General features: G+C 38.4%; 2 protein-coding genes across 5 annotated transcripts in view; one reads left to right on the forward strand and one right to left on the reverse strand.

The window, feature by feature from the left end:
• Positions 1-3,445, forward strand: part of RASA1 (RAS p21 protein activator 1) — a 46,371-nt gene extending 42,926 nt beyond the window's left edge. For both annotated transcript variants that reach the window (XM_036404008.2, XM_036404009.1), the window contains exons 23-25: positions 521-598; positions 1,777-1,911; positions 2,565-3,445. In XM_036404008.2, the coding sequence (XP_036259901.1) occupies positions 521-598; positions 1,777-1,911; positions 2,565-2,648 (297 nt within the window). In that variant the 3' untranslated portion in view covers positions 2,649-3,445. The remainder of the gene's footprint in view (positions 1-520; positions 599-1,776; positions 1,912-2,564) is intronic.
• CCNH (cyclin H) lies at positions 384-14,149 on the reverse strand. Of its 3 annotated transcripts, none has more exons than XM_036404012.2 (10): positions 14,015-14,149; positions 13,809-13,931; positions 12,492-12,565; positions 12,046-12,256; positions 11,579-11,742; positions 9,798-9,868; positions 7,231-7,342; positions 6,643-6,703; positions 4,856-4,934; positions 384-1,658 (listed from the first exon to the last, which is right to left on the reverse strand). In XM_036404012.2, the coding sequence occupies exons 1-9, from the start codon at positions 14,129-14,131 to the stop codon at positions 4,890-4,892; spliced, it is 978 nt and encodes a 325-aa protein (XP_036259905.1). In that variant the 5' UTR covers positions 14,132-14,149; the 3' UTR covers positions 384-1,658; positions 4,856-4,889. The 3 variants fall into 3 exon arrangements, with proteins under 3 accessions (XP_036259905.1, XP_036259904.1, XP_036259903.1); XM_036404011.2 differs by lacking the exon at positions 384-1,658 and adding an exon at positions 3,254-3,880; XM_036404010.2 differs by lacking the exon at positions 384-1,658 and having other exon boundaries at positions 3,254-4,934.
• Between the last annotated feature and the right edge of the window lie 1,550 nt (positions 14,150-15,699).

The following is a 15,699-nucleotide window of genomic DNA, read 5'->3' on the forward strand; positions in this document are numbered from 1 at the left end:
TGAAGTTTCTATTAAAACACTAAGAGAATGCCAGCAGTGACTGGTATCAATTTCCAGGCTGAAATGTTGCTAAAAGTACATCTGTTGACTTAAGCATAATTACATGACCAGGCCGGTGTGAGAAGGCTGTTTCTCTGACACACAGAACTTGGAATGTAAGAGTTAATGACAAAACAGGAAAGAAAGCACTTGTTCCTGATGATACCTCTGAACACAGAGCATCTATTCACTGCAAGCAGGTATTTAGAGACACTCATGTTGATGCAAATTTCTATCTGTATGCATGTGTAAGAAGAATTCTGAATCACAGGTTGTCTATCTTTTGAATACAAGAAAACCAAATTCTGTAGTCTTTTGACTGCCAGCACACTAGACATTAGAAATACACTTGAAAAAAATATATTATTTTTATTTACATACTCGTTTTGCAGTGTCATTTGCCTGAATGCACTGTGTTCATCTCAGATGTGACAATTATCTTGGCAATGATTTGTTAATGAATACTTTTAAAAATTATTAGGAGCCATATATGGAAGGGGTAAATCCATTCATCAAGAGCAACAAACATCGCATGATCATGTTCTTGGATGAGCTTGGGGTAAGTAGTTAAAAAAAAATTTGCTGAAGTTACATAGCAGAATTATAAATTAAAATTTTTTACACTTCTTATTAACTAGCTCAGTAATGCATCAGCTGCCACATAATTTTGAATGCTTTTATCTGAGTATATTTTTTAATACTTATTTAAAAATTGCTGGTCTGTCATATAGAATTAAAACCATAAATTATCTGCGTAAGATTTTATTAATTTAGTGCCTCTGTAAATATGAGAACCTGAAATAGATTCTATAGCCATGAGATTAGAAATATTGGGCAAAAATGCAAACCTTTCACAAACATGTTTTTAAACCAGAAATTTTTATATATAACTTGTCACATGGTTTTAATCAGAGACTGAAAATAATTTTTCTTTAAAAAATAGGTTGAATTTCAGTTAGCACTGGCAAAAGCTTCACTGCGTGCATTCTACATATTGTAGTTTGAAAGTGAAATGCTGTCACTCTGTTCTTACAAAATGTGACTATTTTGTGGGTGTGATTGCTGTAACAGGAGTTAGGTCATGTATTGTATGTCTGTATTTTAAATGCAATAATTCATTTTAAAAAGTGAGATTTAAAAAATATGCTAAGCATCCTGAATTAATCCTTTAGAAGTGTCCTAGAAGGTATCTCAGAACACTTTAAAAAAAAGTGTGGCATGTGGGTAGGTTCCAGATGTCATCCTTTTCTGATAAAATCACAACTTCTCCATATTATGAAACATCAGTTTTCTTTAAATGACAGATTTTACATGAGGTCTCTGATAACTGTTGGTTTGAAAATATCTGTTGGATTATTCTGCTGTATTAATTGCAGCATTATTGGTTTATCATCAGTTTAATGAATTACTTAATAGGTAACAGCAGATTTTGCTGAATTTTGTTGCTTTTCTCTCATTTAGATTTTAAAAAGCTCCTAATGGACGGATTTTCCCTTCATTTAGAGGGTTTGAGTCTCAAAATGCTGTAGGTTTCTGGTGAGCTCGAAGGTAGAGCTCCAGATCTTGTAGTAAGAATCCTCCTAGCACTACAAATTGCAGTATCCTCACAAAACACATGCCTGTGAAGAGAAGAAGGTAAACAGATAATTAATAATAGAAAGGTGGACTGGAGGTTTAGCTGGAAAGACCAGAGTTGGACTTGGCACCCTAAATCTGCTGTCTTCTACTTTGTTGAAGAATGTTCCTGAGCTTCCAGACACTGCAGAGCACTCTCGAACTGACCTCTCCCGTGACCTGGCAGCTTTGCATGAGATCTGTGTGGCACACTCAGATGAGCTCCGGACGCTCAGCAACGAACGAGGGGTGATGCAGGTGAGTTAACAGAAATCACACGTAGTGGGTGCTGAGTCCTGAATTACTCCTCAGTACTGATGGATTCTTTTGTGGTATTTTGGTTAGCAGTATGATGTTGTATTTCACCACGGGGTTATTAGCTGTGAAGGAAGTACTTAATCCATAGTTTTGTTCCTCCATGCAACAAAACCAACTAGCTTTGGGTGTTTTTTTAAGTTTCCGGAGGAAGCCTTAAACCCACAAAATTACTGTCTCCTGACAAACTCTCTCAGTCTTAGTTTTCAGATCTGGATTTTTTTTCAGTTGAGAACCAAATTCACTTTCTTTAGCTTTCTATTAATACCTCATTTCTGCTTACTAGTTTGCCAGTACACTTGTATGCTTGGAAAACTGCTGGCAAATTTTAATAGTGTGTTGTGTTAGCTGTACACTTCTTCTGCCTTCCTGTTAACCACAAAGAAGCAAGAACATCCATGAGAGGACAGGCAAAGTCCATAACATCATTTTAAGACTACCCTTATTGGCTACGGAATCAGACATTTTCTCTTTTTAGTAATGCATTTAAACTTCAAGTTGCAGATCAGATAGGCTGATGCTGAAAATGCTGCTCAGGCAGGCCTTTTCTGTCTTCAGTAGCTAACATGTAGTTTTACTGACTCACTCTTTTACAGCATGTTCTTAAGAAGCTTTTGGCCATTACTGAACTGCTACAACAAAAACAAAATCAGTATTCGGTGTCTAACAACATCAGGTAGCAGCTCTCTACCTGAATTCTGCATGGATCCAGCACGCCCAACATGGCAACTCTCACCAGTATCACTTCCTTCTTGCTCTTGCCAAAAATAGCACACCCTGTCACATTCCCACTGATGTGTGAACTATGCAAAAAGAAAACAAAGATCCTGTTGGTGAATGATTGTACCAGCAGCTTTTTTTTTAAGCTATCTGTGCAGGACATTTGCACTTTTTTTTTCCACTTGGAAACAATGAAATTTCACAACCTCTGAGCCTTGGTGTACAGTTAACCTTCTGCAGAGAAAATGCTGTGACTGTGTCTAGGACTTTGAAATTTTCAGCACCTCTGATTGCCAAAGTTTTTGCTGTCTGATTGGAAAAGAATTATCAACTGACATGAGAAGAAAGGCATTGTTCTGACAACCAACTATAAATAACCGGATAACATTTCTTACAGTAATTTCTGACTGGTTACAATAATTATGACTTTTGACTGTTTCAACCACTTTTAACTTGTATTTAGTTTCCAGAATTTGATGTTATGGTAGGAACAACCTTTACTGTAAGTGTTTTTATACCATGCTGTTTCTCTTACTGGAATGATGTTAAAAGAGAACATGCAGAATGGGTCTTGTCAGCTTTATTTTTTTGATGTGCCACTGATTCAGTCTGAATAGTTCTTCCATCAAGAACTGTATATCCAGATAAATCACAATGCTTTTGTAAAATGTTTACAACAGTAAATAATTTGAATTCACTAAATTTATTGATCATTATATCAGACATGCATGCATTCATTAAACCATTTTATAAAACAGGTATTGTTTGGTCTTTTTTGTACTGTAAGTCTAGCAAAAATATTTTTATAAGTGAAAAGTAAGTTTTTAAAATAAATCAAGCTGCATATTTCTAACTCTATGAAAACTGGCTTCATGGCTGCTGTGGAAATTTTTTAGTGTTGGCACTGGTGGCATACTTTGCAGCATTTACACTGTGTCACTTTTTGAGCATGAGTCCTCAGACAGAATTACCTTGTCCTAATGCCTTAATTTGTACATCTTTGGGTGAGAAAATATGTTAAAACATAGGTTGAGATTTAATAAAAAGAAATGCTTCCCTGTGAGTGGGCTGATGCACTGGCAGAGTGCCAGAGAAGCCAGGGATGCCCCACTCCCCAGAAGTGTTGAAGGTGACGTTGGACGAGGCTTGGAGCAACCTTGTCCAGTGTTCCTGCCCACTGCAGTGCCACAAACTGTTAAAAAAAATTGAGAAGTAGAATGTGCTGTTGATTTAAAGGGTATTTCATCATCACTGTGTGTTATGTTCTAGGCAGTGATATAATAATAGGGAATAAAAGAATTCACTGACAAGTCTAGTGAGATAACCACATGAAGAATTTTAACATACAAACACTGTTGCAAATCTTTACAACACCTAGAGTGTTTTTCCTATCTGTCAGAACTGCCAAATCACTGTCACATAAAATCAAAAATAAAAATTGCTTTTGCACCTTTCCTGTAATACTAAAGTGGCTCTTGCTGTGTTGCCCTGGTCTCCAGCTGGAACAGCTTCTTGAAGGTGAAAGCTCCCAAATATCGTATGTATGGCACTGGCAGACACATGTGATGCTCCTCCATAGTGACAATACATGTGTTTGCAACACCTTGTTACTATAGAAGTCTTTTCTTAGATTGTTCCATAACCATGCCAAGTCTATGTTAAACTGCATCTCAGGCAAGTAAGTAATTTGCCTTTCAGTGTGTCCTTCTTAAAACTTTAACAGAGTGTGTAAAAGGGATTCTTTTGTAGATTTGGTTGCTTTGGTACAGGCAATATAACATGGTAAAAATACAAACTGGAAGACAGAGCTGCCTACCTAATTTACCTGTTAAACACAAAATGCAGCAAAGACAATCAAACTGGGGAACACCCAAAGCTGCATGTACGTGTTTCTATTGTAGAACTCTAACTGGGTATATGAAAAGGAAATAAATCAGCTGGTGCTCGTAACACTACACTGCAGCCGCATCAAACTGTTTCTGAACCAAAACCAAGGGTCAGATTTCTTGAAGCAAATCTTGCTAGTGTTGGACCTGTAATGGATGAGGGTTTAATTGAACCACAACTTTTTCTTTTAGGAAAGTAAAAAGCTTTACTGCCAAGGTAAGAACTAACAGCACAAAGACCTTATGACATATAATAAGGAACCTGTGGCAGGCAGTCACACCTGACACCAGAGGGTGGTAGGAGTCCATCTTCCTTCAAAGTAATGCTGAATCCACAAGATCATCATCAGTCCACTCTTCCTAATAGAAGGAAAAAACACAGCACCTTGAGTGACATTTGTGGGTGGTGGTGTGGTGCTTAGGGGCTGGATTTAAGAACTTACAGAGAAATTCCATGAACAGAAAACTAAAAAAATATTTTAACTTGGGGCAATTCAGGCCTTTAACCTTAAAGCTAGTTACCCATACCTATGCTTACAGTCATGGACACAGAGTCATGTTGACACTCTTTTCAGCACCGGAGATAAAGAAGCATGAGCTTTATGTTGGATAACTATGTAGAGATTTCCAAAATAGCTCATATTGCACCTTCTACTGATGTCCTGTGCTTTTCATGGCTTTGTAGATTACAGTCTAATATCAGCTAACTACAGATTAATGAAGCCATTGTTAAGATATGAGCAGTTTGCACACACTGTAAGCTTTCAAAAAGTTAAGCACACTTTCTGCTTGATGTCCTGGCCAGCTGAGATCTGCTCTTTCATGTGGTTATTACTCAGCAAAAAATACACAAGTAGAAACCCAGTTCAGATACATCACTAATGAAAAACCGTGAGTTTCAGGACCTTTGGAACTGTAAAAAAGTTGATCGTAAAGTGCTGTAGGCTATGTGAATATCCTATCAGGTTACTCCTTTAAGAAATAATTAGAGATATAAATTAAAAACAAGATCCAAAATCAAGACTGCCTCAGACCATAGCAGAGTAACTAATACAAATTAAACTGGGACAGGGAACAAGTGAAACCTCCAAAGCTCATATGGAGCTGTTAGTTCTAAGTCATTCTGTCATAAAGTGAACACTTTTCCAAGTGCCTGTTTTATGGAGTTGCCAGTTTTCATATACTTTTGAAGACTGGCATTTGGAATGAAAACTTATTAAAAATTTTTGCAGCAATAAAATTATAAAATAAGTTCAAGGTCCTGCATATTGTTATCATATACCTTCAATGCCAATTTTATTATAATCTTGTCTTAATAATGTTTTAGAGTCTCATTTGACACTATAGCATCAACCTACTATGATAATCTCTAATAGCAAGACACAAATCTTGTCTTTTATCTTCACATTTTGGTAGGTGACCCTCTTTAGATGTTAGCATGTTTTTCTAAATGCCATACTTAGTGTGTCTTAGACTATCAGTATCCAGCATCTTTAGTATCAAAATGAGTCCAATTAAAAAGGGTTCTACACCACTGCCAGCATGGACTCTCTCCTACCCATTGTCCAAACAAAAGCTCTGGAAGGTGTTCATCTCAGATGTGAAGGACAACCTTAACACTGTTTGTATTTGTTGAGTCACTCTTGCCAGTTTATCTCCACCTTAGTTATACTTGGTCTTATAACGCAAAGTACTAGCAACCGATCTGTAATTCACGCAGCCTTGTTAACAAATTGTCTGACATAAATTTAGTCCAACACTCTATACTGCTTTGAGCAAGAAACCAAATAAGTAAATAAAAACTTCCAAAGCACAATAAACAGCAGGAAGCATGGTCTGCGTGTTCACTCCCCTTTCCACAAAAGACCAGGAATGTTCAAGAACATTTCAAGTGCAGTCAGGTATGAAATCTGGCTCATTTAAAGTGAAAAGTTGAAAAATGTTCAGTCTGAATAACAAATAAAATTATAATACAGATGCATAAATTTATCTCAGTAGCTGTGTCACTTTTGTCTTGGCATTAAGGGTGAAAAAAACCAGGAAAAACTTGTACAATAGGTTTACTAACCTCATCCATTTTACATTTCTTTGTCACATATTCATCATCTTCATAACCTTTCCTCTTCTTCCTAAACCGGAAGAAAAGTGAAATGCATAGGTATTTTTATAAGTTAAGACTCATTATTTGACCCCAGGATTACAATATGGACATACCTGTTTCATTAAAAAAAAAAACCAAAGCCTCAGCATGCAGTTTGCTGGAAGTTCAGGGTGCAGTCCTTTGCCATCCACATAATTCTTAAGAAAACATTAAGCCTTTACAGCATTCTTGTTTTAATCGCCTGATTTTAAAGCCCTTAGTTCTCATCACTTACAACATCAAGTGGTCACACCTTAGAAGCCACCCAGTATTCCAGTTTTGTTTTACAAAATAATCAGCTTGCCATGCAGATCTGCACAAAAGAACCTGTTTATGTATTACTGAAAGCACTACTTTGAGTCTTTGACCTCAGCTTCCAGTAGATACAGCAAGCAGGCAAACACTGTGTGCACATTTAGGGGTTTTCATTTTCCATCACTCACACAGGTAAGAAAATATTAATGTTCATATGCCAATAAAAAAGGCCAAAGTTTAACACATCCAAGATATACTTACGGGTTTGTATTAAATGAGAGGTCCAAGCTGTGACACTTCTCTAATTTCTGTTTTAGAGCAGCAACCTCTTCAGGCCTCGGCAGTTCATATTTTTTAATGAGATTTTTCATGCCTAAAATGGCAACAACACAGCTGTAAGCACACAGATAATTTCTGGTCTGCCTTCTTGTGTTGGGTCTGCATGGCAAGATGTTGGTAATGGGGGGCCTATAGGAGTGGCTTCTGTGAGACGCTGCTAGAGACTCCCCCTCATGCACAACAGAGGCAATGCCAGATGGTTCCAAGATGTATCCAGCACTGGCCAAGGCCAAGCCTATTAAGTGACAGTGGATGTACATCTGTGATAACACATTTAAAGGGCAAAATCCAAAAACTGATGCAACACTAATGGCTGCAGCAAAGAGGAATGAGAATATGAGAACATCTACACCCTACATCTACCAGGGTCAGGGAGACCCATGCGGAAGGAAGTGCTCCAGGCACAGAAACAGAGTCCCCTGGTGCAGACCATGGTGAAGAAGCTGTGTCCCCTCATGGAGGTCAGCAGGAGTGTGGAGCATGCAGCTGCACCTGCAGCCTGTAGATGAGGTGACACTGGAGCAGGTAGGTGTGCCTGAAGGAGGCTGTGACCACTTGGGAATACCATGCTATGTACCATACCATGTAGGGAAGAGAAACCTACACTACAGAATGTTTGCTGGAAAGACTTGTGACCCCATGGGAGACTGGCACTGAAGCAGCCTATTTCTGAAGGGCTGCATCCCATGTAATGGACCCACATTAGAGCAGTTAATGAAGAACTGTAGCATGTGGGAAGGACTCATGTTGTAAAAATTTGTAGATAACTGTCTCTGTGGGAGGGACTCCACACTGCAATGGGGGAAGAATGTGAGGAGGAAGGAGCAACAGAAACATGATACACTGACTCCCCCCTGCACTGGAGGAAGAGAATTCATGAGTGAAATTAAATCCAGGAAGAAGGGAGGGGTGAGGGAAAGGTCTTTTTAAGATTTGGTTTTCACTTCTCATTACCCTACTCTGATTTGATTGGTGATTAATTAATTTCAGCAAGTTGTGTCTGTTTTGCCCATGATAGTAACTGTAGGTGACCTCTCTCCCTGCTCTTATCATGAACTTGCTATTATTTTTCTTTCCCCTGCCCAGCTAGGGAGGTCAGTGATAGGGTCTTTGGTGGTCACTTGGCAACTTTGGTGGTCACCTGGCATCAAGCTGGGGCCAACCCACCACACTTGTGAATCACACGACCCTATTCAGTCTCCAGTGTGGCTAAGTATTGCTTATGTCATAGTCATGCTTGAGCCAACAGGTCATCCTTCCTTTCCTCATTGTAACTACACTGAAAGTATCCAGCATCACTGACTCTGGATTTCCTTAAGGCAGAGTTCACATTACTCTGCTAACAAGCTTCAAAATATACAGGTATTTTTTGCAATCAACACTGTACCTGCTGTCTTAAAAACTACCAGTTCCAGTCTTTCTAATAATGCAAATTAAATTTACAAGTTTTTTTTTCTCTACCACCAGTACTCTGTAGAAGTAATTAACAAATGTTTGAAAAATTTCCTTCCAACCATCTTATGTTTACAGAAGAGCTACCTTTGGGCTAAAGCTACCATCCACAAAAACTGAAGTGAATAGTAAGTGATCCCAGCATTCCCTTCCATCTCAGCAATGGAAGTTTGAAGACCTGATTTGTTAGAAGACCAGAAAGTAAAGGACATCTTAAATTTTATAAATTAAAGGTAAATTGAATTTGTAGACCCTGGTTACTTGTATGGTGCATTCACTGCTCATGTCAGCCAGCCTAGTTTCACTGCCACCACTCCCATTTGAAGTGCATACATTAGCTTAATGCATTCAGTAACTGATTGCTTACTGGGAATTTCATATAACAGCCTTTTCATTTAAATACAAAAAGGTAATAATCAGTGTACTACACTTCCTTTTACCATGGTAGCATTCTTAATATTTGTAAAATACACACACACACACAAAGATATTTCTCACACTAGTGAAACTAAGCATCTTCTGAAACATCTTATAGCTGCAAAACAGATGCGCAGTATAAATACTGGCACATCACATTAGTCCTTTATCTGGTAGTAGTAGTTATTACATGCAGGCTTTGCCTGAAGCTGTAATGTTTAAGATACAATGACTTAAAAAGCAATTTAGTTCTGTCCTACAGATACCATTATCTAGTTCTCAAAATAGATTTCCCACTTCTGGATCAGCTGCTAGCACTAAACTGACTCTAGCACTTATGTTCTGAATGCATCAGGCAGGTCCTCTGCCTGTTAATTTATTTAATTTGTTCGTATTAATTTGTTTAATTTATTTGTTCATTTTGTCATTTTGTCGTTTTTCCTCTTCCATCCACATGCTGGGTAGTTCATTCTACTGTCTGCAGTTTACTTATGCATGCCTTAAGGTGAAGAGAACCATTTGAAGCAGACCCTTCTATCTAAAGCTTTTGTAATTTGGAAAAAGATGGCTTTTCCCCATTTTGAGATATTCTTTAATATAATTTTCCAATGTTTACTTACATTTCATTTCATCTAGTAATCTGGATAAGGTTGATCTGTCCTCTTTCAGCATAAGACTTTCTGATAAATAGCTGCAAAGAGATATTTGAAGAAAAAATTTTTAAAGTGTCATAATAATTTATGGCAATCATTAGTAAGTTAGTAAAAAGTGTATTATTTTTAATTAACATCTCCCAGAGCTTTATAATTAGATAAGTAAGAACGCTTTGTTTACTTAAGCACTATAAAGTGATAAAAAAGCTAATCTGTCACTAAGAAGGTAACAAAAATATTCCACCAGTCATGAAGAAATAGTACTACCAAATTAAGTATTTCTAAGCCTCAGAGAGCTAAGTCAAATGAAGTTTATGACTTTATGACAATATCATGCTATTGTACAAAATGCCCACAGGACAAGCAACCACTACAGTGGTTTTCAGACTGAGCAATAGCAGAGCATGCAAGACAGGCCTGCTTCTTTTGGCAGCTGAAAGCTATTAATAAATGTTGTCTTGCATAAGCCTATAGGTCCTTTCCTCTTTCCAATGAGATCAAACTTCTCTTTAGTAAGCACACTAATGCAGACTGCCTGGATAAAACAGACATGAGCAATCGTCCTCACCAACACCCACAACAACGAAGGAGTTCTATCCCTTCCCCCATGAGAGCAACAGGTTTTCCAATTCCCATGTGTTCTGTACCACCTCTAGAGCTGCACCTGACCAGACCATCAGCTTCTCTCATGTCTGGCAGCAAAAACTCACATCAAACAGTAAATGACAAGGTTATAATAAGTGTATGGTGCAGACAGATAACAAAGACTTGAATTCTTCCTGAATGTGCCAACAAAGTTCAGACACCTTGAATCACACATTATCTACGAATTATTTTCGTTCTTTTTGCAAGCACAGTTTTCTGAATTTTGGCATGAGCAGTACAGAACATAGATCTAAGAATGAGATCAAGTTTCAAGTCAAAGTAAGCACCTGAATGTTTTTACACAATTCTCAGAAGACAGTGAATCCTGTAAGGAATACTCCCAACACTCCTTATTTTAGAACTAGAGACATTTGAGATACATTTAGATGGAAGATTTTATTTTAAAAGAACGTTTTGGATTTAGAACAGGTGTTACACACCAGATGCAAAATGCTCACAGGTAGTGGCATGATATTAAAACATGCCAGGTACATCTCCTTACTGCAACCACTTCAGCTGTTCATCTGAAGAAAAGCTTGTTTTGTCTGTAAGAGAACTAAACAAAACAAACTACACATTTCAGCAAAAGTATCTAAGTGTTTGACAGTACCTCTGCAAACACCAGTGGCAAGGACACAAAAGGGCAAGAAAAGATTGATTTAAAGCAACACATGACCCCTGGTGCATATCCATGGAAACTGAACAGTTGTAGCAGCCAAACACAGCATGTTACAGCATGCCCATTAGCTATCAGTTCAGTGTAATTTCAGTTGACTCTCAGTTTCAACCATATTTCCACTTTCTTCCCTGTGTAACCCTCAAACTGAGTCTGAAAATCCTATGCTAATCTAATTAAGGCAAAGTCATCAGGTTTTTTTAACTTCTTCCAAAGGAATATAAAAACCAGACAGCAACTGACTGCTTTCATCCCCTATTTGTGAAAATTAACAGTACCACTGCCATTCTAAAACAAAAAGAACAGAAAAATGCTAGTAATCACTAAATACACAATTCTAGTAGTTAAGAATGTCTAGAGCAAAACAATTTTATACAAGAAGCAAACAGATTGTTTAAATCACGCATGTAAGAAAAAAAAATACTACCTTTCCATATTAATTCCTGCTCTTGAGCCACTAGATAATATCGCACTGAGAGCGATCTGTGAGGGAGTAAAGAGCAGATATGCATCTGTCAGAGCCACTCGGTTAAGGAAGTCATCAGCTGTTTTCCTTAAAATTTCAGGATTTTCCAGCACTGGATAGCGAGTCTAAAAAGCAATGATTTAGAAAAAAAGGCAGCTGTTTGTCATTCCTGTTCATAAGCTCAGAACACACAATTCAACAGTATTTTATAAAGTTGAAAAGTAGCAGACCATATCTTTATTCCAAAAACATCCTAAATAACTTAAAGACCACAAGTAAAACAACTATCTTTCAGGTATCTGTCTATCACTATAGAAATTAGATCTTTTAAATCACAGGCACAAAAGGAAATAAAGTTTTTCAAGATAATGCATGACAGACTTGTATTACTGTACTACAAAGAGCATAAGCATATCAGAGAGTATTACCTTAATATCAATTAGAAATCCCTCAAACGGCCTGTATGGATTGTGGATGATGAGATGGAAGTTCAGTTGCTGAATAAGTAGCAGTTCATATTCCAGTATTTGTTCAAGAACTTTTTCCTGTCCAAGAGGACTTTCTCGAAGGTTACCAACAAACTGTGCACTGGATACATTAAATTCATCTACTTTGCAGGCCAAAAATGTGCATGTTAGCCTTGAGGAGGGAAAAAACCAAAAAAGCAAACAATTGACATATGCAGCATCCATTCATCCATATGTTCTGAATACAGCAAAAATATAGTGAAACTCACCATATTTTGTCTTTACTTCTACTTAAGCTCTCAGATTTTCTTTCTTGTTTTTTTTTTTTTTCAGGACTTTACAAATATAAAGATCATACCTCTAATATTCCATTTGATAGAGTAACTCAAGAAGTGTTGATAACTCACATTATTATCCGAGGATGATGTTCCATCACTGAGTTATTGAGGTAAAAACGTTTGAAATACATGCAAGCTGTTCCCTAAATTGAAAAAAATGGGGAGGGGAAAAAAATAAAAATGGATTAAGAAAAAATAAATATAAATACATAAAAATAAAAAAAAAACACCCACAAACCAGGAAAGTTTGGATATATATTACAGGCACACAGGATACACTGAGCCACTAAGACACATACAGCCATTAAATGTCATTAACTATTTCAAAGTTTATTTTTGCCTGCAAGAACCTTACATTACAACTGTAATACAAAATAATTGTCTTTGTTTTTAGACATGTTATAGAAGACAATGCTTAAAAAGCCAACAGTATCTTTATGAAAAGAACTGGGTATTATAATGAAATTTAAAAATCAAAGGCTGAAAAAATCATCCAGAAAGCTGCAAGCAATTTAAACCATTTGATTTTTTACATCAGTAAATTTTGCAGCATGTTTATCAGCATGAAAGTTGATGCTTTCCAAAATGAAACTCTGCAGGAGCTACTTCTTAAACATCAGTCTGGCTTCACAGAACAAGTCATGGGAGTGACTGCCATCTTTCAAAGGCACCCTCAAGCATGGTACTCTTCACCACACCTGCGTGGAAAAGGGAGGACTAACAGGGGACAATGTAAATCATACATCTTAATGTCTTAGTGAGAGAGAAACAATTTCACTCAATTCTTCAGCTCTACATCCCCACTTCTCCCTTGTGAAAGACACTCTTTTGCATTCAAGACACATAAGTTCAAGGTAATTTTGCTTTTCCTTTGTAGGATAATATTTTGCCAGTACACAATCCAGCTTATTTTGTGGTCAGAGAAGCAGTAATGCTGGAGAAACATCTGAATGACAACCCAAATTTCGGATCGTCTACTTTAGCGACTGGGAGATTGTTTCATTGTATCATCAAACATTACCAGCAACCATCTACGACTATTTTGTTTCTACTCTTCGCTAAGGGGAAATAAAACAATTCAGTTACCCAAGCAAGTTTAAGAGCCACAAGCAAAAGATCACGTTGAAAAACATCAGATTCTGAAATGGCTACACGTGTCAGAAAACGAAACAAGGGGAAAAAAACAAAAAAAAACAAAAAAAAAAACAAACAAACAAAAAAAAAAAAACCAAAAACAACCAAAAAGCGGCCACATACTGTAGTGCTAGAAAAGAGAAAAGAGATAGAGAGATTTAAAAATATCCGCGCCCTCAAGAACAAGCCAAACAGGCAGCAAGCGATGGAATAAGGAGGGCCGAGGCGGCGGCTCCTCCTCGCCTCGCTTACCACAACGGACCGCGGCATCGCGGGCTTGAATGCGGCGCAGAAGTCCAGCAGCCTCTTCTCGTAGTACTTGCATAGCGCCAGCTCCTCGTGCGGCTCCAGCAGCACCGGGTCGCCCTGCGGCACCTTGGGAGAAACAAAGCCGCACCTGAGTCCGCCGCAGTCTCACCCTGCCGCCCCGCGCCCGCAACTCCTGCGTCCCTGCGCACCTTCCCGCTGGCCGCCGCCCTGGCCCGGGCCCGGCGGTTCCCCTCAGCGCGGCGCCGCGCCAGTTCCTCCTCGCCATGGAAGGTCCAGTGCCGGCGCTGCGTGCTGCTGTGGAACATTGCCCAGCAACATGGCCGCATTCGCGCGCGGCACGCCGGGAGCCGCCTTAGCGCGTGGGGTGCGGCGGAGCGGGCCCAGGACACTCCCTCCTGGGAGAGGGATGCTTCCGTTTCCTTTTCCAAACTTTTCCGTTTTAAGGAAGAGCTGTGGCAAAACAGGATGTCGTAAACTTTTGCAGAATAGCAGCACTCTTGTGTTTCTCTTTGGTTGTATTCATATATACTTGCAAATTTACATTGCACTTGTGCAGCCTTAAGTCGAGTGCTGGGGACAGTTTTGGGCACCACAATGTAAGACATTAAGCTATTGTAGAGCATGCAAAGGAAGGCCATGAGGATGATGAGGGCCTGGAGCAGAAGCCATATGAGGAGAAGCTGAGGCCACTTGGAATGTTCAGCCTGGAAGAGACTGATGGGAGACCTCATCATTGCAGCCTCCAACTTCCTTGTGAGGGAAGAGGAGGGGTAGATACTGATCTCTTCTCTGTGGTGACCAGTGACAGGACTAAATACCATGAAGTTAAGTCATTGGAGGTTTAGGTTGGATATCAGGAAAAAGTTTTTGACCCACAGGGTAATTGAGCACTGGAACAAACTCCCCAGGGAAGCGGTCACATCACCAAGTTTGATGGATTCAAGAAGTGTTTGGACAATGCTCTCAGGCGCATTGTGTGATTTTTGTAGTGTCCTGTGCAGGCCCAGGAACTGAACTTTATGATTGTGGTGGGTCTCTGCCAAGTCAGAATATTCTGTGATTCTGCTCCCTTAAGTTCCTTCAGTAGTCTTCTGCTCTCCCCAGATAACCACTAGATATAAAATCCAATTATGCTTTTAAGGAAGCAGCATTTCATAGCCTCCATGCTTCAGCCAGAAATTTTAGATATTATTGTGTAGTATCTAATGTTTGTATTTGAAGTGTATGTGGAAAGGATGTAGAACATACTTTTGTGGACAGTCACAGGCCTTGTAGTTGAAAGTGTTACCCAACAAGTTGTGTTCTTTTAAAAGGAGTTTATGCAGCAGTGGGGGAAAATTCTTTTAACCTTAGCACAATAGCCTTTGATCCCTATCTAGGATTAATGCTTTGTTTCGTATCATACAGTGCTTACTACAAACACTAGGGATAAATGTGGCTTTGTTTTAACTCTCTACATCTGTGACTAATAAGCCTTGTGCCAACTCGTGTGGGAAATTACGTAACTTTATTCATAATTTTTCTAATTAATTATTTTAATTATTTCTTCTAATTAATTATTTTAATTATTTTGAGGCAATGTAATTTTACACTTTGTCATATGCCATTAGAGCCAGTATTTAGCAAGGTTGTAATAAGCCAGTATTGTGGGAACATAGTTTGGGAAAATTACTGAAACTTTAAGTTTCACTGAAACAAATGTAATCAACACTTCAATATATTTCAATGATCTCAGATCTAGAAGGATGTTAACAAACCCTTGCAGACACATCTATTTTTGAAAGTGGACACAAGTAATGCAAAATTCATGAACTGCAAGGACATTTTGCAGAAACTCAAGATAAGGAAGAAAATAACCAAGTCAGTTCAGCAG

This window comes from Molothrus ater, chromosome Z (assembly GCF_012460135.2).
Source record: "Molothrus ater isolate BHLD 08-10-18 breed brown headed cowbird chromosome Z, BPBGC_Mater_1.1, whole genome shotgun sequence".
Lineage (NCBI taxonomy): Eukaryota > Metazoa > Chordata > Aves > Passeriformes > Icteridae > Molothrus > Molothrus ater.

What these genes read in the sequence shown, in the direction of transcription:
- CCNH (XM_036404012.2), bottom strand. Translation starts at nt 14,131, where the DNA reads ATGTTCCACAGCAGCACGCAGCGCCGGCACTGGACCTTCCATGGCGAG. An exon ending in CTCTCATTTAATACAAACCC is followed by an intron (nt 6,704 to 7,230) that starts GTAAGTATATCT and finishes CTTCCGGTTTAG; the next exon opens with GAAGAAGAGGAAAGGTTATG. An exon ending in AGAAATGTAAAATGGATGAG is followed by an intron (nt 4,935 to 6,642) that starts GTTAGTAAACCT and finishes TCCTTCTATTAG; the next exon opens with GAAGAGTGGACTGATGATGA.